The 26178-nt window shown below is 37.2% G+C and overlaps 6 protein-coding genes across 6 annotated transcripts; 2 read left to right on the top strand and 4 right to left on the bottom strand.

Moving 5' to 3' along the window:
- The first annotated feature begins 1600 nt into the window (after nt 1–1600).
- On the top strand, nt 1601–2596 carry LOC120467069 (gamma-crystallin M1). The gene is made up of 3 exons (XM_039655837.2): nt 1601–1788; nt 1930–2181; nt 2321–2596. Exons 1-3 carry the CDS (start codon nt 1780–1782, stop codon nt 2594–2596), a joined length of 537 nt encoding a protein of 178 aa, XP_039511771.1. The 5' UTR covers nt 1601–1779.
- A 3196-nt stretch (nt 2597–5792) lies between these two features.
- On the bottom strand, nt 5793–6472 carry LOC120467111 (gamma-crystallin M2; the record flags this gene model as incomplete). The annotated part of the gene is made up of 2 exons (XM_039655893.2): nt 5793–6065; nt 6221–6472. Coding segments are annotated over 2 exons (525 nt in total), but the record flags the coding sequence as incomplete, so codon positions are not given.
- A 6600-nt stretch (nt 6473–13072) lies between these two features.
- Nucleotides 13073–13955, bottom strand: LOC120467107 (gamma-crystallin M2). Its single transcript, XM_039655889.2, has 2 exons — nt 13713–13955; nt 13073–13392 (listed from the first exon to the last, which is right to left on the bottom strand). Exons 1-2 carry the CDS (start codon nt 13905–13907, stop codon nt 13120–13122), a joined length of 468 nt encoding a protein of 155 aa, XP_039511823.2. The 5' UTR covers nt 13908–13955; the 3' UTR covers nt 13073–13119.
- A 1399-nt stretch (nt 13956–15354) lies between these two features.
- LOC120467117 (gamma-crystallin M2-like) lies at nt 15355–16163 on the top strand. Its single transcript, XM_039655897.2, has 3 exons — nt 15355–15363; nt 15500–15742; nt 15844–16163. Exons 1-3 carry the CDS (start codon nt 15355–15357, stop codon nt 16114–16116), a joined length of 525 nt encoding a protein of 174 aa, XP_039511831.2. The 3' UTR covers nt 16117–16163.
- A 1556-nt stretch (nt 16164–17719) lies between these two features.
- Nucleotides 17720–18601, bottom strand: LOC148978353 (gamma-crystallin M2-like). Its single transcript, XM_089133273.1, has 2 exons — nt 18347–18601; nt 17720–18119 (listed from the first exon to the last, which is right to left on the bottom strand). Exons 1-2 carry the CDS (start codon nt 18599–18601, stop codon nt 17847–17849), a joined length of 528 nt encoding a protein of 175 aa, XP_088989399.1. The 3' UTR covers nt 17720–17846.
- Nucleotides 18602–22062: 3461 nt separating this feature from the next.
- LOC120467114 (gamma-crystallin M2) lies at nt 22063–22773 on the bottom strand. The gene is made up of 2 exons (XM_039655896.2): nt 22517–22773; nt 22063–22386 (listed from the first exon to the last, which is right to left on the bottom strand). The coding sequence occupies exons 1-2, from the start codon at nt 22709–22711 to the stop codon at nt 22114–22116; spliced, it is 468 nt and encodes a 155-aa protein (XP_039511830.2). The 5' UTR covers nt 22712–22773; the 3' UTR covers nt 22063–22113.
- Nucleotides 22774–26178: the final 3405 nt, after the last annotated feature.

The following is a 26178-nucleotide window of genomic DNA, read 5'->3' as shown; positions in this document are numbered from 1 at the left end:
AAGTATGGCGGCCTCTACGGCCTTCATTCCGAGTGTTTCCCTTCTCGATATTTGTAATGCGGCAGGATGTCCTCTCTGCATACATTTGTCAGATTTTATGACCTTGGCCTCTCCACTCCCGGGGCTAGGTTGCTTGCTTCTTAGTGTGCGCAAGGACTTCACACAAAACAGGCATTTCTCAGCATGGCGTAGTGGGTATGGGGTTCCCATCACGTTTGACAACGCAGCTCGAAGTTCCCTTGAAAGGGAACGTCTCAGGTTACGTATGTAACCCTGGTTCCCTGAGAGGGAACGAGAGCTGCGTTCGCCTGCCATACTTCCTGCATGCCCTGATCGACTTGCTTCAGGCCTTTCACAGAAGCTGTCGCGGTCTGATCTCAAGGGTGCTTTATAGTTTCCTGGTCTGACGTCACCTGACGTCCTACTCTCTCATTGGACTGATTGTACAGACGCTTCACTACGCAATCACACAAAGCGTTCCCATCGCGTTTGACAACGCAGCTCTCGCTCCCTCTCAGGGAACCAGGGTTACATACGTAACCTGAGACGTTTTCAGTGTACAATACATACAGGAAAATATTTACCTGGATTTCCCATAAATTGGTCATAAAATCTAATCTAAACTAAAGTCACTGCCTAAACATTAATAAACAAAAAATAAGCTTTATTTCTCTATTGAAACTAAGAAGCACTTTTGAGAAGCACAGATCACTCTTACCTGAAGACTGTGTAAAGACAGCAGAATGTAACATAAAAAATGTTTTAATTATATTTCAAATGATATGTCAAAAGCTTGCACTATGAAGTGAAAGAAACACAAATATGAAAGGTATATATAAATGATGAATAATACCATTTCAAACATCTAAAAGTGTACTCTTTAAATATTCTCATCCACGTTTTTAAATAAATATATATATATATATATATATATATATATATATATATATATATATATAATTATAATTAATAAAAAAATAGTTGCGGCCCTGGAAAAACACCTTTATATATATATATAAATGTGTTTTTATAAAGGTATTATTTTAATAATAATAATAAAAAAATAAATAATAAAAAAATAAAACAAATGCTACTTATGCTTCCAGTTTTTTTGATGCTCACCATGGTCAGTTGAATCTCTATTGGCAGGAGCAATCCTACTTGTGAACTGAATTTTCTCTGTTTCCATGTGCAATATTTAACTATGAGTAATACATGTATTTATGAATATGAAATGAAATATTAGACACATTTAATGGAAAATGACACAGTTACAAGAGACTGTAAATTCAAAAATAAATATTGTATGTTTGTATGTGATGACTGCCCTACTTGTGCATAAAGAGCACTTATTTACATGGTCCTGACATCCAATCTCACCTTGTTAGAGTGTACAAATGACATTTATAATTCCAGAGGTTTGTTGAGTTCTATTTTGTCCTTTTTGTAAAACTAGTTAATATGATAAGGGAATAGCTGTCAGCTAAATTGTCTCTGTCATGTGAATACGGTCACATTCACTCTGGATGTGACTAAAGCTTTGTCTATACTGTAAAAGACAATGCACGAAATACTGCCACAGATGTATGGATAAAATCTATTGTTTCAGTTTACAGGACTACTTCAGCAGAAGTCATACTGCTTAATCATCAGCGTTTGGCATTTGAATAACAACAAATGAGAGCCTCTGGTTCTTGTATAAAAACCACAACCAAAGGCCATCAAAGTACAGCTGGTACAGTGAGCTGAAACACTGAGAAAAAACAACACATCACCACCATGGGCAAGGTAATAGTGCTTGAAATAAGTATACTTAATACAAATGCTTAATGTTTGATAGTGTTAGTTTGAAACCTGATGCAATTCAGATCTAAAAAGCTTTCTGTTTATTTAAAAAACAGTGTATTTTTTTTTTAATTCCATCAACAGATCATCTTCTACGAGGACAGGAACTTCCAGGGCCGCAACTATGAGTGCATTAACGACTGTTCTGATATCTCCTCATACCTGAGCCGCGTTGGTTCCATCAGGGTGGAGAGCGGTTGTTTCATGGTCTATGAGCGCAATAGCTTCACGGGCAACCAGTTCTTCCTCAGGAGGGGCGAGTACCATGACATGCAGCGCATGATGAGCATGGGCATGATGTTCGACAGCATCAGATCTTGCCGCATGATTCCAGCAGTAAGGGTCTCACTTTGTTAATGGTGTTGTGCAGATTTAACAATGCACAATTGTTGTTGTTTTTTTCATAATTTGTATGGTATTCTAAGCATGCATTGCTGAAAAACTGCTAAATTAATAATCTTTCTTTGTTTTACAGTACAGGGGATCATTCAGGATGAGGATCTATGAGAGGGATAACTTTGGAGGACAGATGTATGAGCTGATGGATGACTGTGAAAACATCATGGATCGTTTCCGTATGTCTGACTGCCAGTCCTGTCATGTGATGGATGGTCACTGGCTCATGTATGAGCAGGCCCACTTCAGAGGCAGGATGATATACTTTAGGCCAGGAGAGTACAGGAGCTTCAGAGATATGGGATTTAGCAACATGAGATTCATGAGCATGAGGCGTATCACTGACATGTGTTAAATTGCTAGAATTTAGAAGCAAATAAAAAGTGTTATTTTCAGAACTACCTTTTGTGTCCATTGTTTCATTAGATTACTGAATGGCTGACATTTTAAAAGGGCTATATCAAGCATTTTTAAACAATAATACTTTTTGTTACTCAAAACTAACTTAACATAAGTCACTTTGTTAGACTAAAACAATCATAATTTGGTTTTGCATGGTTGTTTTTCACCCTCTCTCTGAGCCTTAAAATGAAATAGGGCATTTTTTGCTTGATTGTTTTTAAGTGAATGACATTGTCGCAACTTGGTAGCTCGTGTTCTATCATGTCCAAAAGCTAAGCATATTTGCAAGCTAAGCATATTTCTTTTACATATTACACTGCAAGAGCCTTAACTTTGCAAAATGATATTACTTGGTGCTATGAAAAAACGTAAGTATATTTTTAATAAGTTTTCAAAAACATGCTCAACCAAACGGTTGATATGGCATATGATGGTTAACTGTCACCCCCCTTTTTGAGAATGGACATTACAATGCACTATTAAAACTTGGTTATGCTTTGGAATAAAAACCTAATTAATCTTGTTTTAAAGAAAACACTTCTGATTATTGCTGAAGTGAAAGCACTTAAAAAAAGTATGACAAAGTTATGGAAGTTTTAAATTTATATTAAATAAAATATAGTGTACTAAATATTTTTTCTTTTATAATACATATATATATATTACAAAAAATTACTATAAAATCAAAGCCATATATCTAACCAAGTTGTGTTCCAAATTTGAAGTTGATATCACGAAAATCGAAGTTCCCATGAGATTTTGTTAAGGCATAATACCAAAAATGACATAAATTCCATTGAATTTCATTGTATGCTTCTGTAACAAATTAATAAATTTCTGTCCAAATATCACTTCTGTTACAAAATATGGAACCTTGAGACCTTTCTGACAATGTGTTTTGTCAAGATTAGAAAAGGTTTTGATCATAAATTATGATTTCATTTGCAATGAAAAAGTATGGCAAAGTATGAGTATGAATTTATTAATAACTTACCATTTATTACCATTAAGTGACATCTCAACCATTTGGTAGAGGCCGATATTTTAAAAATTATGGGATGTGTTAAAAAAAAAATACATTGACTGTGCTTACTAGCGACATAAGAAAATAAGAAATGCAATTCCCAGCATTCTGTGTGTCACTTATCACTGTTCATTGCACTCAGCTCTTGTATTCTTCCGTATTGGTATCCATCTTCTGGCAGACGGGCGTACGCATCAATTTATGGAGAAAGAGTAACATCATGGGGTAATTTTAATTTTTGGGTGAACTATCCCTAAACACAGCTCTTCAACAGGAAATGAAGGTTTATACAATTGTTTGTTTATTTATTTATTTTATTAATCCATGGGACTTGAGCTGGCTCAATTGGCCAAAATGGAGGAAAAGGTTGTTGTCATGATGTTTTTTTTGAACGGGGGCTATCAGAGCAACTTAGCTTGATCTTACTATTGCATGAACCTTCCTGGACTCTGGAATTTTATATTGATCTCTGTATTTACTGTGGGAGTCGTGGCAGAGGAACACAATTCTTCCGTCATGGCCGCCAGCTCAGAGTTCTCAGCCATCATGGCCGCCACTCCCAAAGCAACAATGGCTTTCCCAAAGCATTAGAGACTGGCATCCAGTGTAGCTAAACCACCGGTGATGCTGGTGCGAGTGGCTGGTTTCCCAAGTCCTGTGGCCCCAAATCCTGTACTCCCAGTGCATCTACTTCTGGTGGTTGCAACACTTCCAAGTCTGGTGGTCCCGAATCATCAGTGGATCCAAGTCTGGTGGTCCTACCGCCATCGGCTGTGCTGTCCTGTAATGGCAGTGACCATCTTATGCGTTTGGGTATGCACACACACCTCCACACACTCCTCCCGAGGCAGTGGCAAATGCTACAACTCCTCCCAAGGCTGCAGCGAGTTACAGCTCATCTCGGGGTGGTGGTGGTGACCGCTCCTGTACTTTCTGTCTTCTTTGACATGACCAATAGTTAGGACCAGAAGTGAGGAGATGGGGTGGTGGAGGGATGCTGATAAACTGTCAACGAAGAGATAAGTCTACTGTATATAGTACCTCTTATCGTTAATTGACTGAATGCGCTCTTCTCGTGTTAATCAAGTTAATTATCTGAATGTGCTCCTTCCAAACTTTGTTAATAAAACCTAATTTTAAGGTAGTAATATGTGACTCATTTAACCTTCTTTGCTATTGATAAATGTAACCGAACTGCAAACTTTCCAGTGATATCTTTGAAAAAGGGATGTGTGCTCATCAAGCTTGCCACTCCGAGTTTCATGTCAGCTTCGTATCAGCTTGCGCACAGCAGCTATAGGCATAAATATTCTACACATTTACTTCATAGATATCCTTCTCTGATAAATCCATTCTGGTCTTTGTTTGTTCTGTTGTCTGTGTATATGAAGAGTTCAGATGCAAAAGCCTCTAAGTGCCATTTGAAATTTTCTTCTAAAATGATCATTTTTATCAAGCTTGTTTAAGTTCAGTAATTTCACTTAAATGGCAATGAAGATTACCTATTAATTGTCATTTAAGTGAAATTACTGAACTTAAATATACAAGCTTGATAAAAATGATCATTTTAGAAGAAAATTTCAAATGGCATTGCTTTTGCATCTGAACTCTTCATATATACACGTTTAATTTTCAACCCACAGCTGTCAAAATTACCATATTAAAGACATATTTTGCTAGAAATCTGATGATTACTTTTAGATACAACAGAAGTAATTTTTTTTGCCTGGAATACATTAACAGAATGTACCTGTTAGTTTTAAAATAATTACATTATAAATAATTTGCTTGAATATCTGCTTGTTACCCCTTTATTACCCAAAACTTAACATATTGTTCCCTTATACCTACACAGAAGTACATCATAATTACAGAAACGAACACCGTACTTTCGGTTTACTTATGCAGTTGTTTGCGGGTCGTAAAATAAAGTGTTACCAAAATCTGTCAGACATTTGCTTCTATATGTATATATATATATATATATATATATATATATAAATAATAATATTTTTGTTTTATGTTATTTGATAGTTTAATTTAATCCATTGGAGATTTGTTAAAGATGGTTCAAAACACAATGTTTAATGTTGTATAGAAGTTATTTTATTGAAACATTAAATCTCTAGTAAAAGGAGTCCATGATGCGCCTCATGCTCATGAATCTCATGCCACCCATATTGCTGAAGCTCCTGTACTCTCCAGGCCTGAAGTAGTGCATCCTGCCTCTGTAGTGGGGCTGCTCATACATGAGCCAGTGGCCGTCCATCACATGACAGGACTGGCAGTGAGACATGCGGTAACGGTCCATGATGTTGTCACAGTCATCCATCATCTCGTACATCTGACCCATGAAGTTCTCCCTCTCGTAGATCCTCATTTTGTAGGAGCCTTTGTACTGTATTGAGGAAGTTGTCAGGCGGTAGTTTAGGTTCAAGGTTTAAGTTTTTACGAATTGGCATTCTGAAATTATCATCTATGCTTTTTGAGCAAATGGATTTAAAAAGATTTTTTTTTAAGTTTTTACAAATGCAAAATGTACATGGAACTCACCATGGGGATCATACGGCAAGATCTGATACAGTCACTCATGCCAAACATAGACATGTAGTCAGCGTACTCGCCCTTCTTGAAGAAATACTGATTTCCCATGTAGTTGGGACGATCATACATCATCCAGCATCCACTCTCCACTCTGCAAGAGTGACAGCGGTTCATGTAGGAGGAGAAGTCACCACAGTCGCTCATGCACTCATAAGTGCGACCCTGAAAGTTCCTGTCCTCGTAGAAGATGACCTGGGACAAATTTAAAAAACAAAAAACAAAAAATCAACATTGAATTAATTACTATTCATCAATACTATATTACCGTCACCCAACACAGTATCCACATGGTTCTTCAAAAACCATTTCTTTTATTTGAATTGCCGTGTTTTATTTTCAATATATCAATTAGAGCTGAGATACCATAATAAATCAGAAAAGCAAATAAATGCGTTGCATGTTTTATAAGATGGTGAGAATTTTTAAGGCTTACCTTTCCGTGCATGATTGTGGTTGTGGTTATTCCAAACTTGCTGCTGTAACAACAGCCTGCTGCCTAATTTATACTATATGGACTCCCAAAGAATTTGTATTCCTATTGTTTAAAAAGGCCTTAGTCAGCTGCATTGTGTAGCGAGTGGTACAGTTTGCTACTACAGACCTGAAAGGGTTATTATTTCAAGCCTTGTGATGGAGAAAATTAGAAATTTCTGCTTGTAAAGCAATTCCAATGACAAGAAAGCATTTTAAACAGTCAAAATGAAGCTCAAACCAAATATGCTTGTGTTACTTGTGCTTGTGGAAGAAGTTATTAAACATGTTGTTTTTATCATTAACCTATTAATGTAAACTACAGTAACTGTTGTTTGCTTTTAAAACATTTTAAGTTTTTAACACAATTTTTATAATTATTTTTCATCTATATTGGCAAAAGTATAGCAAACATTAATATTCAAATGACTTTAATAGGCTTTCGCTTGTCAGAGTGAACAACTGTAATAGGATATATTTTATTCTGATATTGCTTTTATGAGAGCACCTAATCCATTTTTTTTTTATTTATCAATAGAATTTAGATATTTCAGCCTTTAGAAAGTAGAACAGTTGATGGTTTGCTGTTCTCCAGATCTGACAAGGAGCTAAGGCTGGACCCAATGCAGTGCTGAAGTGCCAACTGGCCTCTCCCTATGGAGGATCCCTTTCCCACTATAGATAAAGCGTTGTGAATTTGTTTTGCACCTACCCCGAAGTGATAAAATAAAACAAAATTCGGTATCAAATTTATAGACAAGTAGTTTGTTCAGACAGGGTTTTGTAGGGATTTACAAACCTGAGCACATATATTCAAATGCACATAACTATAGAATCAATTCTTAATGTGCATGTGACTCCCTGGCCGCCTGAGGGGTCTTCCCCGCCCTGGCCACCCTAGGGGTCTTCACCGTCCTGGCCGCCCGATGGACTCTTCGTTTCGCCCTGGCCTCCCAGGACTAAGCGTTCTGTCCCTCCCTTCCCGCCCTGTTCTGTCCCTCCTATCCCGCCTGATGGAGCGTCTGGTTGCCACTCCGTAGTGAGGGGGTAATGTCACATGCCTGTCCTGTCTTGTATTGCACATGGGTGTTTTGTTATTTTGGGCCATGTGCTCTCATCATTTTCTGAGCGTTACCTGATTAGTATTTGAGTTCTCCCACCTGTCCCCTCTTGATTTGTTCCCTTTTTAAGTCCCCTCTTGTTTACAGACCTGAAAGGGTTCATACAGAATCACACGACAGAATCACACGAATGCGCGTGCGCGAGCGATCGGTTGTTTGTGTTTGTAGCTCCGGAGAATTTCTTCACAAATCCTTGATTTTCTTCTTTACCACTTATTTATAAACAAGCACTTTCTATTTTTATATTATGTGAACTTATCCTCGATAGTATTCCTTATAAAAAACAATTGGATTGCTTTGATATCGCTACTTATATCCAACCTTCCTAATCTACTAGCCTTTAGCCCGCTAGCATTCCACGCGTGCCCTCTCGCCTATTGATCGTCTCATTTTACACCCGTTTCACTGAATCCTGGTTATTTCCGACATTTCAATCCTAAATTAGTAGTGATAGTTGTAGTATCACTACTAATTTACTGATCATCCGTTATAATGGCGAACATATCAGATGCGTTAACCAAAATAATCCAAGGTTTTTATTTAACACCGTGGCTAGACTAACAAATAAACAGACATCACCAGAGCAAAATATACCGTTACAGTTTAGTAGTAATGATTTTATGAATTACTTCAATGCGAAAATAGAAAGCATCCGAAACAAAATTATAAATGTACAATCCGCTATGGTATGATTCAGCTTCAATTATGGACCCTCTAGAACAACTAAACCGCTTTACAACGATAGGACAGGAGGAGCTAAATAAACTTATCATTGCATCTAAACCAACAACTTGTTTATTAGATCCAATACCCACTAAACTACTGAAAGAACTATTACCTGTAGTGGAAGAGCCTCTCCTCAATATTATTAACTCGTCTTTATCTTTAGGTCATGTCCCAAAAATATACAAGCTGGCTGTAATAAAACCGCTCATTAAGAAACCGCAATTAGATCCAAATAACTTGGCAAATTACAGACCCATTTCAAATCTTCCATTTATGTCCAAAATACTTGAAAAAGTAGTGTCCGCTCAATTGTGCTCTTTTTTGCAAGAAAATGATATCTATGAAAAATTCCAGTCAGGATTCAGACCGCATCATAGTACAGAAACTGCGCTAGTTAAAATTACAAATGATTTACTTTTAGCTTCTGACCAAGGCTGTATCTCAATACTAGTCCTACTTGATCTTAGCGCTGCGTTCGACACTATAGATCATACTCTTGGATCGACTACAAAACTTCACCGGTGTCCAGGGACAGGCATTAAGCTGGTTTAGATCGTACTTATCGGACCGTTCTCATTTTGTCTGTTTAAATGGGAAAAAATCAAAGATAACGTCAGTAGACTATGGAGTACCGCAAGGATCGGTTTTAGGCCCTCTGCTATTCTCAATATATATGCTGCCACTTGGTAATATTATAAGAAAACATGGAATTAATTTCCACTGTTACGCTGACGACACTCAATTATATATTTCATCACGACCAGATGAAAACACTAACTCATCTAAAATGACAGAGTGTCTCAAAGATATAAAATGCTGGATGACGCGTAATTTCCTGCTATTAAATTCAGATAAAACGGAGGTATTACTTATTGGTCCAAAAAACTACTCACAAAACCTCTCACAATACAACTTTAATATAGACGGATGTCCTGTTACTTTATCCACTACAGTAAAAGACCTGGGTGTTATACTAGACCGCAACTTGTCTTTCGAAAATCATATTTCATATGTTACAAGAACAGCCTTTTTCCACCTTAGAAACATTGCTAAGCTACGTAACATGCTATCTATTTCTGATGCAGAAAAATTAGTTCACGCATTCATGACCTCGAGACTAGATTACTGTAATGCTTTATTAGCCGGTTGTCCTGCATCCTCAATAAACAAGCTACAGTTAGTACAAAATGCAGCTGCTAGAGTTCTTACTAGGTCAAGAAAATATGATCATATAACACCGATTTTATCATCTCTACACTGGTTACCTATTAAGTTCCGCATCAACTACAAAATACTACTACTGACCTATAAAGCCCTAAATGGTTTAGCACCTATGTACTTAACGGACCTTCTTTTGCCCTACAATCCACCGTGTTCCTTAAGATCACTAAATTCAAGGCTTCTGGTCATTCCTAGGATATCGAAGTCCAGTAAAGAAGGGAGGGCGTTCTCGCATTTAGCTCCAAAACTCTGGAATAGCCTTCCCGATACGGTCCGAGCCTCTGACTCGCTGACACAGTTTAAAACTAGATTAAAGATGCTTCTCTTTAGTCAAGCATTCACATAATGCTTACCTTCTAGTCCTCTGTTATGCCATACGGAACCGTTTGCCACTGAAACTGCTTAACGCACCAGTGGGGCTCGACAGCCTTTTAGACAAACGGGTCGGCGCGTATGGTCGGCGCGTATGGTTGGGTTGCGGAGAGTTCGGGTTACGGAGAGTTTGTGAGTTATAACGGAAATCATTATGAACATCAGCTATGCTAATTATTTCCCATCTGCCTTTCTGCTGTTATCTCGGGACGCTTGTCCCGAGAAAAATGGCGTTCGTCAGGTCCAGTTTTGTGTCCAGCCTCTCACGGGGATTTCGGATGCCCCAACGCCTGTGATGAAACGACTCAACGCCTGTGATGAGACGACTCAACGCCTGCGATATGTTATGGCGCCGTTTGATTCATAAACAATATTTATATTTAATATTTATATTTAAACAATATGAATGTAAGCCAGAGGAGAACTGGCCCCCGACTGAGCCTGGGTTCTCCCAAGGTTTTTTCTCCATCCAATCTGATGGAGTTTGGTTCCTTGCCACTGTCGCCTTGCTTTTGGCTTGCTTTGAGCTTGCTCAGTTGGGGTTATTTAGTGTTTAGCAATGTTGTTGATCTGTGTTGTGCTACTTTCATGTTATCACTGTGAAGCTGCTTTGATACAATCTGTATTGTGAAAAGCGCTATATAAATAAATGTGACTTGACTTGACTTGACTTGTTTGCAGACTTTGTTGGATCGTTGTCATTAATTGTCTCCCATTTTCCCTGTAATGTTCTTCTTGTTCAGGTTCAGTTTTTGTTCATCAAGTTCAGTTATTGTTTCACGTTTTACTTATTGTGTTTTCCCCCTCGTGGATTTTTGCTTTGTGTTTGTTTTCTTTTTGTAAAAAAATATATCTTGCTCTGCACTTAAGTCCTCACTCCCCTTTTTCGTAACCATGCCGTGACATTGCCAGAGGAGAACTGGCTCCCGACTACGGTTGGGTACCAAAGTGCGGTGCCAATAGGGAACCGGTTCCGACGTAAACAGTACTAACCAGGCCGAATAAGAATGACAATTTTGGTGCCTGATTTCGGTGCCTGCTGAGTCTCTGTGTCATGAGTCATGACGCGCATGCACGCAAAGTCTTGCTCTCTCCCTCGAGCAGGCATCAGGGAGCCTTTATAAATATACGGCAGACTCCCGGAACGTCTGCTAATGGCGAGGGGATTAATAAAGATGCAGAAGACAAAATGTGTGCTGATTGTCTGAAGCCCATAGAATCAGGCCAATCCATTGGCTGATAGCGCGGGCGTCGCCTTGACGTTCTTACGTCGTCATGTTATATTTGTGCGCGCATCATCTGCTCCTGAGATTTCTCTGCCGAAAAAGGAAACTTGTCGGCAGGCGCAAGGAGTTTGGCAGCGAATACAGCGTCTCGCTCCCTATTCAGAGATCAAGGGTTACACCAGTAACCAGAGACTTTCTCATACTCAAAGCTGCTAAGACACAGTGGGAACGAAGTACCAAACTCGCCAAGCTAAACGCTGCGTAACTACCCAGTACAATGACCAGATACAGGAACTTACATGACTGGTTCAAGCAGACAAAACATGGGAACCTGTAGCTATGTCGATATTAGATAACCCTGGTATTAAACTCTATTAATCTCCGGTATTATTACATTGTTTGATAAAATATTGTTTTATTTGACATTATGTAAATGTGAATTTTTATGTTATATTAGTTTATTTATTATTACCATGTTACTTATATTCATATAGTTTAAAGATTTAAGTTAATATTGTGTCCAGTTTGGCCTTGTAAATAAAAGGGTACAATTTTTTGACAAAGTGTGTGCGGTTTTGTTTTCCAGAACCATTTAAAAAATACAGAGTACTGATAGTATGGATAAAACCCAACCAATATCCAACCCTAACCCCGACTGAGCCTGGGTTCTCCCAAGTTTTTTTTTTTTTTTTTTCTTCTATTGGGTCACCTGATGGAGTTTTAGGACAGCATTAGGTCACTTGATGGAGTTTTTTCGGTTCCTTGCCACTGTTCCCTTTGGCTTGCTCAATTGGGGACATTCAAATTAATTATCCAAATCATTAATATTGATCAGCTCTACCAAACATGGATGTTTTTCCACTAAGAAACGAACATGGCTATTATGTTTTGATTGATACTGTGAAGCTGCTTTGATGCAATCTATATTGTGAAAAGTGCTTTATAAATATACTTGACTCAGATTTTAATAAAAAATATCTTAATTTGTGTTCTGAAGACGAACAAAAGTCTTGTGAAGTTGGAACAACAGGATGAATAATTTCTGACAGAATTTTCATTTTTGGGTGAACTATCCTTTTAAGCTATAATTCACAAATTAGATTACATTATATTTGATTACACCTTTCATAGTCATGCATTGCTTATTCTGCTCATACTGTCAGAAATTGTTGGTTATGACATTTACAAAATTGTATTTAAATTAGTAAAAGACTTACCAAGTTACAGCCAAATTGCCTGTTTACTTCATGTCAAATTCATTGGCATTTTATAGACCTTTTTTTTTTTGTATACAGAAAATCCATTCAGATTATTTTTGTCAGGCTGAAGGTTTGAAGATATCCTGACCAAAAGTGAATGAAGAAGATTCAATTAGAGTGGAACAGTTTTGAATCGAATTACTTGTATTCTAGATCGACCAAAGAATATGACTACAGTGAGAGAGCCATAATTTCATAAAAAAGGATTTCTAAAGTTATTCGAAATATTATAAAATATTTTATTATTTCAAATATAAAATTACTGGTCATAATTTTTGACCAATAAATAATGGCGTCTTATTCAAGTACTTAGAGGCCATGGCTTTTACTAAATTTAATTTTACTATACTTAAAACTAAACAAAAGTGTTTTAAGAGAGTAGTTCAGAAGTGCTTTATTGTCAAGTAACACACATTTTCTTAACACAGTCTCACATTAATACAGTTTACTTTTTAATAGAAGGAATCACTGATACGCCTCATGCTCATGAATCTCATGCCACCCATATTGCTGAAGCTCCTGTACTCTCCAGGCCTGAAGTAGGACATCCTGCCTCTGTAATGGGCCTGCTCGTACATGAGCCAGTGGCCGTCCATCACATGACAGGACTGGCAGTGAGACATGCGGTAACGGTCCATGATGTTGTCACAGTCATCCATCATCTCGTGCATCTGACCCATGAAGTTCTCCCTCTCGTAGATCCTCATTCTGAAGGATCCTCTGTGCTGGAAACATATAAACAGACAGGTAAACATTTTGCTAAACTGTTTTGGAACATTAAACATTTTTTGGAAGTACATGAAGAGGTCAGATGCAAAAGCCTCTAAGTGCCATTTGAAATTTTCTTCTAAAATTATCATTTTTATCAAGCTTGTATATTTAAGTTCAGTAATTTCACTTAAATGGCAATGAAAATTACCTATTAATTGTCATTTAAGTGAAATTACTGAATAAAATTACTGATAAAAATGGTCATTTTAGAACAAAATTTCAAATGGCATTTAGAGGCTTTTGCATCTGAACTCTTCACATATTGTTCTCTTACCATAGGGATCATACGGCAAGATCTGATACAGTCGCTCATGCCAAACATAGACATGTAGTCAGCGTACTCGCCCCTCCTAAAGAAATACCCATTTCCCATGTAGTTGGGGCGATCGTACATCATGAAGCAGCCACTCTCCACTCTGCAAGAGTGACAGCGACTCAAGAAGGGGGACATGTCGGCGCAGTCACTCATGCACTCATAAGAGCGACCCTGGAAATTTCTCTCCTCATAGAAGACGGCCTGAGAAGATTAAAGATAAGAGGTTACTAGGAATTTTAAGGTATGCATACATTTCAGTAAATATTGCATTCTACTAGAGAGAGAAAGCTGTATTTTGTTGTTATTTATATGAATACTTACCCTGCACGTGCTCATGCTGCTGGTGGTCATTTTTTTATTTTGTTATTGGTTGCTTTTCCCTTTACACTGCACTGTCCTCCTGACAGGTCTCACCCTACTTTTATACCCGAGCGAACTGAATAAAACTGTGTGCTTGCTATTGAGATTGAGGACAACCTCCTGACTCAGCAGACCAGTATGGAAACGTTCAGAGTGCATTCATTGTGGACCGTTTCGAATGAACCTACAGGTTATATACACTCCACAATAACATTTTTAATTTTATCAAACACAGTGTTAATCAAAATTGATCTGCTTAAAATACCACACTTTTACAACATTTAAAGTAATGTTTAAACATATTGAGATACAGGACAAAAGGTTTTGGCAAGGCTCATTTCAAATGTATTTTTGTGAAAGTGCTAGGTTAAAAAAAAATAAATATTAAATTATTCTGATTGCAGAGCTTCTATACTAGATGTTACTATACTAGACATAGATGTTCTAATATACCACAACATTTCAAAAACAATGTTACAACATAGACATTTGGTGGTTTGATCTATTGATCAAATGTGTGAATTTGGACTTTTCAACACAGTTCAGAGTGCATTCACTGCTCAAGTTAGTCAAAAACACTGATTTTCCCCAATATTTGTAATTTAAGTGAAAATAAAATGATTGTGGTAAGGCAAATGGCTACACGTTATAATTTTAAACATATGCTTTATTATATGCGTTTGATGTTTACATCTTCCAAACCCATTTTACCTTTTTTGTCTCACTTTCTTTACTTTTTTTCTTTTATTTCATTTACTATATATATATATATATATATATATATATATATATATATATATAATGTATTTTCCTATACCTGAATATGCTGGGAATCTTGTCAAATTGATCTGCCAGCTCGGGTAAAGAGGGTTATTTTACAATTAATTCTGAGTAAATTTATGGATTGGTTGAGGAAGAATTGCCTAGTCTGTGCTTACATCTCATGTGACTGTAGGTTCACTTGATTGTTCGTTCAACACAAAAGAAACATCAAGATGCAAACCCATCTACTGGCTACTTGAGACTGATAAACATAGAAATAGGAGATTCAGTTACATTTGACATATTACAAAAGTACTTTAGCTTTTCATGGGCCTCTATACCATGCTGCTTTGTCAGGAGTTTCCACAATAGGAGGCACATATTCTTTAGGTTTGGGAAGGTATAAATGTAAGGGTTAACATGAGCAAAGGGTTAGTGTACCAGTACGAAAGTGCTCTGAAAGACTACCACTACCATCATGGGCAGGGTAAGTACTACTGATACTTAAATATAAAAACAATAGTACATCTTTAGGATGCTACTTTTACTCATTTAAAAGTGCACAAGTTTGTACAAAGTACAAATTACACAAATTGCATTGTTTCTTTTGTGTTTCAAAACAGATAATTTTCTACGAGGACAGGAACTTCCAGGGTCGCTCTTATGAGTGTATGGGTGACTGTAGTGACTTCTCCTCCTACCTGAGTCGCTGTCACTCTTGCAGAATAGAGAGTGGGTGCTGGATGATGTATGATCACCCCAACTACATGGGAAATCAGTATTTCTTCAGGAGGGGTGACTATGCTGATTACATGTCTATGTTTGGCATGAATCAGTGTATCAGATCTTGCCGTATGATCCCCATGGTAAGAGCATAATTCATACAAATTTACCTACAGCTGTTGTTCACTAAATGCTCTTTTAACAATTTAACACAAATTGTACATTTCTGTACATGCTTTTGCAGCACAGGGGATCCTACAGAATGAGGATCTACGAGAGGGAGAACTTCATGGGTCAGATGTACGAGATGATGGATGACTGTGACAACATCATGGACCGTTACCGCATGTCTCACTGCCAGTCCTGTCATGTGATGGACGGCCACTGGCTCATGTATGAGCAGCCCCACTACAGAGGCAGGATGCACTACTTCAGGCCTGGAGAGTACAGGAGCTTCAGCAATATGGATGGCATGAGATTCATGAGCATGAGGCGTATCAATGATTCTTATTTTTAAAATGTACTTTTGCGGTACTACAATAAAGAGTTGAACCAGTCCATAAATTTAAGGTGCACTCAGTATGTTTTATTTTTTATTTTTTCATTAAAAAAGTAAAGTGAAAGAAAATGACAAGAACAAGACCAAAAGGCTATTTTATATATGGCACTCGACCCTGCTGTGTGTAGATCACATTGCCATTTATGTCTTGCAATTTGATTGATTTGTAAATAGAAATAACAAAATAACGTTGAGTGCTTTGCATGTTTCATTGGTTCAATTTGATATGAACCTGAGCCATATGAGCCATATGAACCTGGTAGGGTCACCCGAGGCAAACAGGTCCTGGTGACGGGTCAGACTAAGAGCAGTTCAGAACCCCTTATGAAGAAAGAAAAACTAAGGGCCGAGACATTGCCCAGCATGGTGGGCCCACCCGTGGGCTCACCATCTGCAGGAGGGATTGTAAGGGGCTGGTGCATAGTAGATCAGGCGGCAATGGAAGCTCCAGTAAGCACAAGTAACGTTCCGTCTCTAAAGTGGATTTATTTAACTATATACATCTTAAACCAATGAGCATTAAGCTGTGTCGTCAGCAAGTCGTTTCCCATCGTGCTTTTGATCAGCGCAGTCAGTAGAGAGAAACTGCAAGCGACTGCAGAATCCGACAGAGTTTTTTGACATAGCCTATGTCGGCATGACATCAGAGCCAGGCGAACCGCTCTCAGACATATTTCTAACCGGCATGCATCTTGCGCTGATCGCCGGTGATCGATTCTGCGCAGATTTTGCTCATCTCAAACAAACCTCACATCTCATTCTCATGATTCTTGGTCTGGCGTTAGCCAGGCTATGCAAATTTGTGGTTTCGTTAAATTTACTTTCAGTATGATTGTTTTAAATGTGTAAAACAGTGCAGCATTAACACATCTTTTGAAAAAAAGTCACATATTAGTAACAGGCTAGCATTAAATTTCAAGTTTCTTTCAGCTTCATCAAGATGACATAAAATAGTGTGATGACGTAGGCTACAGGTAATAGAAAAAATAATTTATTACCTAATCCGTGAACATGATTCGTGAAATAAAAGAATTATACCAAACATCTCTGCCTGGTAAAAACAACATCTTCCATTTGTTCCACTCACTTTCATAGCGTCATCAAACTTCGCCTTTGTTTTCAAAATGCACCCTCTGGTGGTGAAAAAAAGAAGCTCTCTTTTAACAGAATCCTTAACGATAATTGTTAAAAAATATTGTTTTCCTGTGCTTCTTGAAGGTAATTATTTTTTTTATTCTTAAGGGTTGCTGTTTGGGAATAAGGCTGCTCAGAGGTTGTGATGGCTTTAAACCAGCTTAAAAATCAACACTCACCTGGTCAAACTAGAGCGAGTTCCTAATCTGTTTTTGCATTTCTGTCTTGTAGTGTGGAGAATGCAATTGCTGAATTTACATTGTAAACTGTTGAAATCAAATTTTATTTATTCTTGCTTGTTAATAATCAGATACTTTTAAAAACAAGTAATTATGGCATGCCCTATGCTTATAAATGTCATGACACTCATTCTCATATCTGAAGATCTGGAGTCATGCTTGTTTGTAAGGTCTTTAATAACATTTTGTGATTATGAATTATATCTTATGAGGCATTTTTGTGGGGATACATATATTGATGGCACTGAAGCGAGTTTCATGAAAGTGTTTTGTTTTATTTTTATAGAGAAAGTAATTCATCATAATGCTAAAAGACTAGTACCAGGAGTCCATGATACGCCTCATGCTCATGAATCTCATGCCACCCATATTGCTGAAGCTCCTGTACTCTCCAGGCCTGAAGTAGTGCATCCTGCCTCTGTAGTGGGGCTGCTCATACATGAGCCAGTGGCCGTCCATCACATGACAGGACTGGCAGTGAGACATGCGGTAACGGTCCATGATGTTGTCACAGTCATCCATCATCTCGTACATCTGACCCATGAAGTTCTCCCTCTCGTAGATCCTCATTCTGTAGGATCCCCTGTGCTGTTGTAGAAGAGAAGTCATTTAAGTTTATTAGTTTTTACTTTAAAGAATATCTAAAACAGTCTAGTTATGCCTCTTTGTAGATCACCATTGTGAACAAATATTTTATCTAGAAATGTTTATATATAAAAAAAATTATATAAATGTATTTAAAATAATTTAAAAAATGATGCCGTAAGATTTATTATTAACACGTTGTGTTCTCAGAAAATGCTCATAGAACTGACCATTGGGATCATACGGCAGGATCTGATGCAGTTGCTCATTCCAAACATAGACATGTAATCAGCGTACTCGCCCCTTTTAAAGAAATACCCATTTCCCATGTAGTTGGGATGATCATACATCATCCAGCATCCACTCTCCACTCTGCAAGAGTGACAGCGGTTCAGGTAGGAGGAGAAGTCGCCACAGTCGCTCATACACTCATAAGAGCGACCCTGGAAGTTCCTGTCCTCGTAGAAGATGACCTGAAAATACATAAAAAATTGTGTTAATTGGTTGATCATGTATCCTGAAAGAATATTTGCAAAATGGCAACATTACAATTTATGTTTTAGTTGTTTTATAACAATTTATAATGTAAATCAAAATGTTAAGAACGCACTTTGCCCATGATGTCAGTCTGTCAACTGTTAACAAGTTGATATGGCTCGAATGCACTGTTCTTTGCGCTTGGCTACCTTTATATACCTGTTCCAGTTCAAAGACTGTGTGTCCCCTATTGTATATGAATGCCTGACCCAGCATTGCAGCACACTGCCTTTTACATAGTAAAACACTGTGACAACATCATGGACCGTTACCGCATGTCTCACTGCCAGTCCTGTCATGTGATGGACGGCCACTGGCTCATGTATGAGCAGCCCCACTACAGAGGCAGGATGCACTACTTCAGGCCTGGAGAGTACAGGAGCTTCAGCAATATGGGTCGCATGAGATTCGCATGAGGCGTATCTATGATATTTTTAAAATGTATTTTTGCGGTATAGAACAGTTTAACTAGTCCATAAATTTAAGGTGCGCTCAGTATTTTATTTATTTATTATTATTTTTTTTCATTAAAAAAGTAAAGTGAAAGAAAAGGACAGTGCTTTTGAACAAAACCAAAAGGCTATTTTATATATTGCGCTCATGGAGCCTGCCGTGTGTAGATCACATGAACATTTACATCTTGCAATTTGATTGATCTGTAAATATAAATAACAAAACAATGTTGAAAGTGCTTAACATGTTTTATTGGTTCAATATCCTTTATAAAACATAAAAAGAATATAAAAACTGTCCAAACTACATAAGCACAATAAGAAAAATAAAATGTCCAAGGAGATAGACTCTAGTGTGACATAGAAGCAGTTAATAAACAAAGTTCATGCATCAGTAGTAAGTATTTGTTCGCTGAGATTTGTGAAGTTGCACTAAAGTAGCACCATAAGGCTACTGAAGTTTAGCCATGAGAGAAATAGGATTTAAAATATATTAAATATATTTAGTTGATGTCGCCCCTCCTTGAACTGTCACCTTATCGTTTGAGTACCCGAATGATCCGGGGCTATATTGTCTGGGGCTATATGCTCCTGGTAGGGTCTCCCAAGGCACACAGGTCCTGGGTCAGACTAAGAGAGGATCAGAACCACTTATGAAGAAAGAAAAATCAAGGATCGAGACATCGCCCGGCATGCAATATGTAGGCCTAATTCTTTAATAATTACTAATCTGGTCTCTATATTTTCGCTTTCGAATACTGTTTTGGGTTCTAAGTAATTCCTGAAGAAATATCTAATAATTATTTATTAATTAACAATTAATTTCCTCATATTTTCACTTTAGAATACTGTTTCAGTTTATCAGTTGCCTAATTCCTGGATAATTATTTGATGGTTCTTTATTAATTATTAATGGGTTCCTTATATTTTCAGTTTAGAATACTGTTTCGGGTTATAAATAATTCCTGAAGAATTGTCTAATAATTATTTATTAATTACTAATAATTATCCTATATTTTCAGTTTCCCTCAGTTGTTGCCTCGAATACATGAATTTACTCAATGGGATTCTAGGAAAACAGACACACACAGAACTGTATAAAATATAAAACTAATCTGAGGTTAGCTATAGCAAAGCACGTGTGTGGGGTTCCTTTGTGAAGTTGATTTCTTACAGAACATGCTCACAAAACCACACAGGCATTTATTTAACTTTAACATTATATGTATTTGGTAAATTGCTACTTCTATTAACAATATTAGTGAATAAGAAAGTTCACAATTCAATGTAGTTTTGTATAACTGTTCATTAGTTACTTTTTATTATTCTTGAACCTTAATTAGTAGATAATTAGTAGTAGTTCTTCATGAGGTATGACCTCATACCTTAGTGGGCTTGAACTCTCATGTGACTAAATGGAGAAGAGACAACAAGTTCATGCTTTCCTTTTTCCCAATAGACATAGTCACCTGGCATTTTCTGACCTATTTAACATCAAGCACTCAGATCACTGTTACACACTTGCTGTTGCTCACATGACAATTCCAATCTAATTAGTAAAGATTAATAGCCTGGATGCCAGCCCGAACTCCGCCCACAACATTTTATGGTCGGGAAGTTCGGTCTGGACTCGATCCATTGAGGAGTAATTATGATCAGACAAGAAACGTTCGGGCCAATCAAATTGCCAGGGCGGGCTTTATACGATGATGGACAGATGATCTGCAAGGACGTAATCATCACGTTATCAAAGAGCGCTTAACTGGTCTCCCTCAAAGATGACTGGAGCTGGAGAATTGAGATGTATAATAGATTCCGCTGTCGTGTCTGTTATAAAATAAATCAGCGCATTAATTTTAATAGACAAACAGAGAACTGCAATCAAGGCATTTTTCGATCGGAAATATATTTTTGGCGTCCTTCCTACATGATTCTGGAAAAGTGTAACTTATCAGCTGGCTCTGACGGTCGCTCAGAAGATGGAACGTAATGAAAAGCCTGTGGTCGTTGTGGTTTCTCCTTTGGTCGCACTCATGGAGAAGTAAGTAAAAGAAGCAACACTCGTTATTTAACTTCTAAAATAAGTAAGTTCTGTAGTTGAAAACTGCACTATGCAAAGGAGTTGACTTAATGCGTTGCTCTGATTGGTCTACCGACTATCCAGTTGAGTGCAGAGCTTTTTTTTTTTTTCCTGGTTCGGTTAAGACACGCCTCATAATCAAAGCCCTACGGAGGAGTTTCAGACTCATATTCTCACTAGAATATGAGTATGACGAAGACAGGCTAAAAGATTAAAGGTACAATATGTAAGATTTTTGTACGAAAAAAAAAACACTTTCACAGTGTGCTATACAGTATATTAATGCACTTGTGTACGTACATTATCCAGAGATAATTTGTAAATTGTAAATCCATTTGTAAATCCAGAGAAATTACAGTATTAGATAATTTCTCATCTCTTGTCATTGTCGCCTATCAGTGACATAATATCCACGCTAACCGCTTGTAGAAAACATTGAAATGTATACATAGATTAATTAGATTCATTAGCCTCATTAGCAGCCGTTTCAATGGGCCATCAGTTGCTTGTATATCTGCTTGTTACCCCTTTATTACCCAAAACTGAACATATGGTCCCCTTATACCGACCCAGAGGTACACTATAATTACAGAAACGTACACCGTAATTTCGGTTTACTTGAAATTATAATTACAATCAATTAGTTGTTTGCAGTTTTATTTATTTTTGCTTGTTAATAATCAGATACTTTTAAAAACAAATAATTATGGCATGCCTTATGCTTATAAATGTCATGACACTCATTCTCATATCTGAAGATCTGGAGTCATGCTTGTTTGTAAGGTCTTTAATAATATTTTGTGATTATGAATTATATCTTATGAGGCATTTTAGTGGGGATGCAAATATTGATGACACTGAAGCGAGTTTTATGAAATTGTTTTGTTTTATTTTTATAGAGAAAGTAATTCATCATAATGCTAAAACACTAGTACCAGGAGTCCATGATACGCCTCATGCTCATGAATCTCATGCCACCCATATTGCTGAAGCTCCTGTACTCTCCAGGCCTGAAGTAGTGCATCCTGCCTCTGTAGTGGGGCTGCTCATACATGAGCCAGTGGCCGTCCATCACATGACAGGACTGGCAGTGAGACATGCGGTAACGGTCCATGATGTTGTCACAGTCATCCATCATCTCGTACATCTGACCCATGAAGTTCTCCCTCTCGTAGATCCTCATTCTGTAGGATCCCCTGTGCTGTTGTAGAAGAGAAGTCATTTAAGTTTATCAGTTTTTTACAGTAAAGAATATAATAAATATTCTTATATATACAACATTGATTTTAGTTAATTTATTATGAACATGTTAAAATGCTTATAGAACTTACCATTGGGATCATACGGCAGGACCTGATGCAGTTGCTCATTCCAAACATAGACATGTAATCAGCGTACTCGCCCCTTTTAAAGAAATACCCATTTCCCATGTAGTTGGGATGATCATACATCATCCAGCATCCACTCTCCACTCTGCAAGAGTGACAGCGGTTCAGGTAGGAGGAGAAGTCACCACTGTCGCCCATACACTCATAAGAGCGACCCTGGAAGTTCCTGTCCTCGTAGAAGATGACCTGAAAATGAATCAAAAATTGTATTAGTTGGTTGATCATGAATCCTGAAAGAATATTTTGAATTTGGCAATTACAATTTATGTTTAAGGTGCTATATAACATTTTATAATGTAAATCTAATTGAGAACGCACTTTGCCCATGATGTCAGTCTGTCAACTGTTAACAAGTTGATATGGCTCGAATGCACTGTTCTTTGCGCTTGGCTACCTTTATATACCTGTTCCAGTTCAAAGACTGTGTGTCCCCTATTGTATATGAATGCCTGACCCAGCATTGCAGCACACTGCCTTTTACATAGTAAAACACTGTGACAACATCATGGACCGTTACCGCATGTCTCACTGCCAGTCCTGTCATGTGATGGACGGCCACTGGCTCATGTATGAGCAGCCCCACTACAGAGGCAGGATGCACTACTTCAGGCCTGGAGAGTACAGGAGCTTCAGCAATATGGGTCGCATGAGATTCGCATGAGGCGTATCTATGATATTTTTAAAATGTATTTTTGCGGTATAGAACAGTTTAACTAGTCCATAAATTTAAGGTGCGCTCAGTATTTTATTTATTTATTATTATTTTTTTTCATTAAAAAAGTAAAGTGAAAGAAAAGGACAGTGCTTTTGAACAAAACCAAAAGGCTATTTTATATATTGCGCTCATGGAGCCTGCCGTGTGTAGATCACATGAACATTTACATCTTGCAATTTGATTGATCTGTAAATATAAATAACAAAACAATGTTGAAAGTGCTTAACATGTTTTATTGGTTCAATATCCTTTATACAACATAAAAAGAATATAAAAACTGTCCAAACTACATAAGCACAATAAGAAAAATAAAATGTCCAAGGAGATAGACTCTAGTGTGACATAGAAGCAGTTAATAAACAAAGTTCATGCATCAGTAGTAAGTATTTGTTCGCTGAGATTTGTGAAGTTGCACTAAAGTAGCACCATAAGGCTACTGAAGTTTAGCCATGAGAGAAATAGGATTTAAAATATATTAAATATATTTAGTTGATGTCGCCCCTCCTTGAACTGTCACCTTATCGTTTGAGTACCCGAATGATCCGGGGCTATGTTGTCTGGGGCTATATGCTCCTGGTAGGGTCTCCCAAGGCACACAGGTCCTGGGTCAGACTAAGAGAGGATCAGAACCACTTATGAAGAAAGAAAAATCAAGGATCGAGACATCGCCCGGCATGCAATATGTAGGCCTAATTCTTTAATAATTACTAATCTGGTCTCTATATTTTCGCTTTAGAATACTGTTTTGGGTTCTAAGTAATTCCTGAAGAAATATCTAATAATTATTTATTAATTAACAATTAATTTCCTCATATTTTCACTTTAGAATACTGTTTCAGTTTATCAGTTGCCTAATTCCTGGATAATTATTTGATGGTTCTTTATTAATTATTAATGGGTTCCTTATATTTTCAGTTTAGAATACTGTTTCGGGTTATAAATAATTCCTGAAGAATTGTCTAATAATTATTTATTAATTACTAATAATTATCCTATATTTTCAGTTTCCCTCAGTTGTTGCCTCGAATACATGAATTTACTCAATGGGATTCTAGGAAAACAGACACACACAGAACTGTATAAAATATAAAACTAATCTGAGGTTAGCTATAGCAAAGCACGTGTGTGGGGTTCCTTTGTGAAGTTGATTTCTTACAGAACATGCTCACAAAACCACACAGGCATTTATTTAACTTTAACATTATATGTATTTGGTAAATTGCTACTTCTATTAACAATATTAGTGAATAAGAAAGTTCACAATTCAATGTAGTTTTGTATAACTGTTCATTAGTTACTTTTTATTATTCTTGAACCTTAATTAGTAGATAATTAGTAGTAGTTCTTCATGAGGTATGACCTCATACCTTAGTGGGCTTGAACTCTCATGTGACTAAATGGAGAAGAGACAACAAGTTCATGCTTTCCTTTTTCCCAATAGACATAGTCACCTGGCATTTTCTGACCTATTTAACATCAAGCACTCAGATCACTGTTACACACTTGCTGTTGCTCACATGACAATTCCAATCTAATTAGTAAAGATTAATAGCCTGGATGCCAGCCCGAACTCCGCCCACAACATTTTATGGTCGGGAAGTTCGGTCTGGACTCGATCCATTGAGGAGTAATTATGATCAGACAAGAAACGTTCGGGCCAATCAAATTGCCAGGGCGGGCTTTATACGATGATGGACAGATGATCTGCAAGGACGTAATCATCACGTTATCAAAGAGCGCTTAACTGGTCTCCCTCAAAGATGACTGGAGCTGGAGAATTGAGATGTATAATAGATTCCGCTGTCGTGTCTGTTATAAAATAAATCAGCGCATTAATTTTAATAGACAAACAGAGAACTGCAATCAAGGCATTTTTCGATCGGAAATATATTTTTGGCGTCCTTCCTACATGATTCTGGAAAAGTGTAACTTATCAGCTGGCTCTGACGGTCGCTCAGAAGATGGAACGTAATGAAAAGCCTGTGGTCGTTGTGGTTTCTCCTTTGGTCGCACTCATGGAGAAGTAAGTAAAAGAAGCAACACTCGTTATTTAACTTCTAAAATAAGTAAGTTCTGTAGTTGAAAACTGCACTATGCAAAGGAGTTGACTTAATGCGTTGCTCTGATTGGTCTACCGACCAGGGCCGGCGCTAGCCATTTGGGTGCCCAAAGCACAAATGCTTGGTGGTGCCCCCTTAACAACCCCCCACCCCCCCACCCACCCACCCACCCAAGGAATAACAACCATTCAGAAGTTCTTAGTTAGGTTCTCTTTACTTCCAAAATAACGTCTGCAAATACATACATTTACATTAACAATGGCACCAAATATGAAAATAAATAAATAATAAAAAGGTTAAAATTATAAATACCAAAAACCACCACAATTACTAAAAACACATATTTGGAACTGGCTACAACTGCTGGTTGATGGTTCTTCCTCCTGGCCTTGAGTTGCTCCTTGCATGTATTTTAGCATTGACCCTGCATTCAGAAATACAAGACAAAATATTCAGGGATTCTACTGAATCAATAACCATCATACAAAAATATTGCACACATTAGTCTTTTATATAATATAGGCCTATGTGTCACTGGAACATTTAAAATTCAAAACTCTATTCTACCTTTAAAAGAGGTCTGATGAGGCACAGTATAATAATTCTGTACATAATTTGTAGGGCTGGGAAAAGATGAATCGCGATTAATCGCATCCAAAATAAAAGTTTGTGTCTACATTAATGATATAGGCCTATGTGTGTGTACTCACTGTGTATAATTATTTTGTATATGTATTTAAGAAATATTTGTTATTTATATATAAAATATTTTAATTTATATATATATATATATATATAATATAAATTATCTATAAATATATACAGTATAT

Source organism: Pimephales promelas, chromosome 7 (assembly GCF_988280905.1).
Source record: "Pimephales promelas chromosome 7, fPimPro1.hap1.1, whole genome shotgun sequence".
In the NCBI taxonomy this organism is placed as follows: domain Eukaryota; kingdom Metazoa; phylum Chordata; class Actinopteri; order Cypriniformes; family Leuciscidae; genus Pimephales; species Pimephales promelas.
This window is presented reverse-complemented; position numbering and strand designations above follow the sequence as displayed.

Bases quoted from the DNA above. Each gene is read 5' to 3' on its own strand.
- LOC120467069 (XM_039655837.2), top strand. The intron at 2,182-2,320 runs GTAAGGGTCTCA...TTTGTTTTACAG, and splicing joins CTTGCCGCATGATTCCAGCA to TACAGGGGATCATTCAGGAT.
- LOC120467107 (XM_039655889.2), bottom strand. From the start codon at position 13,907: ATGAGTGACTGCGCCGACATGTCCCCCTTCTTGAGTCGCTGTCACTCT. The intron at 13,393-13,712 runs GTAAGAGAACAA...ATATGTTTCCAG, and splicing joins CTTGCCGTATGATCCCTATG to CACAGAGGATCCTTCAGAAT.
- LOC120467114 (XM_039655896.2), bottom strand. From the start codon at position 22,711: ATGGGCGACAGTGGTGACTTCTCCTCCTACCTGAACCGCTGTCACTCT. The intron at 22,387-22,516 runs GTAAGTTCTATA...CTTCTACAACAG, and splicing joins CCTGCCGTATGATCCCAATG to CACAGGGGATCCTACAGAAT.
- LOC120467117 (XM_039655897.2), top strand. The intron at 15,743-15,843 runs GTAAGAGCATAA...ATGCTTTTGCAG, and splicing joins CTTGCCGTATGATCCCCATG to CACAGGGGATCCTACAGAAT.
- LOC148978353 (XM_089133273.1), bottom strand. From the start codon at position 18,601: ATGTATTTTCAGGTCATCTTCTACGAGGACAGGAACTTCCAGGGTCGC. The intron at 18,120-18,346 runs GTCAGTTCTATG...CTTCTACAACAG, and splicing joins CCTGCCGTATGATCCCAATG to CACAGGGGATCCTACAGAAT.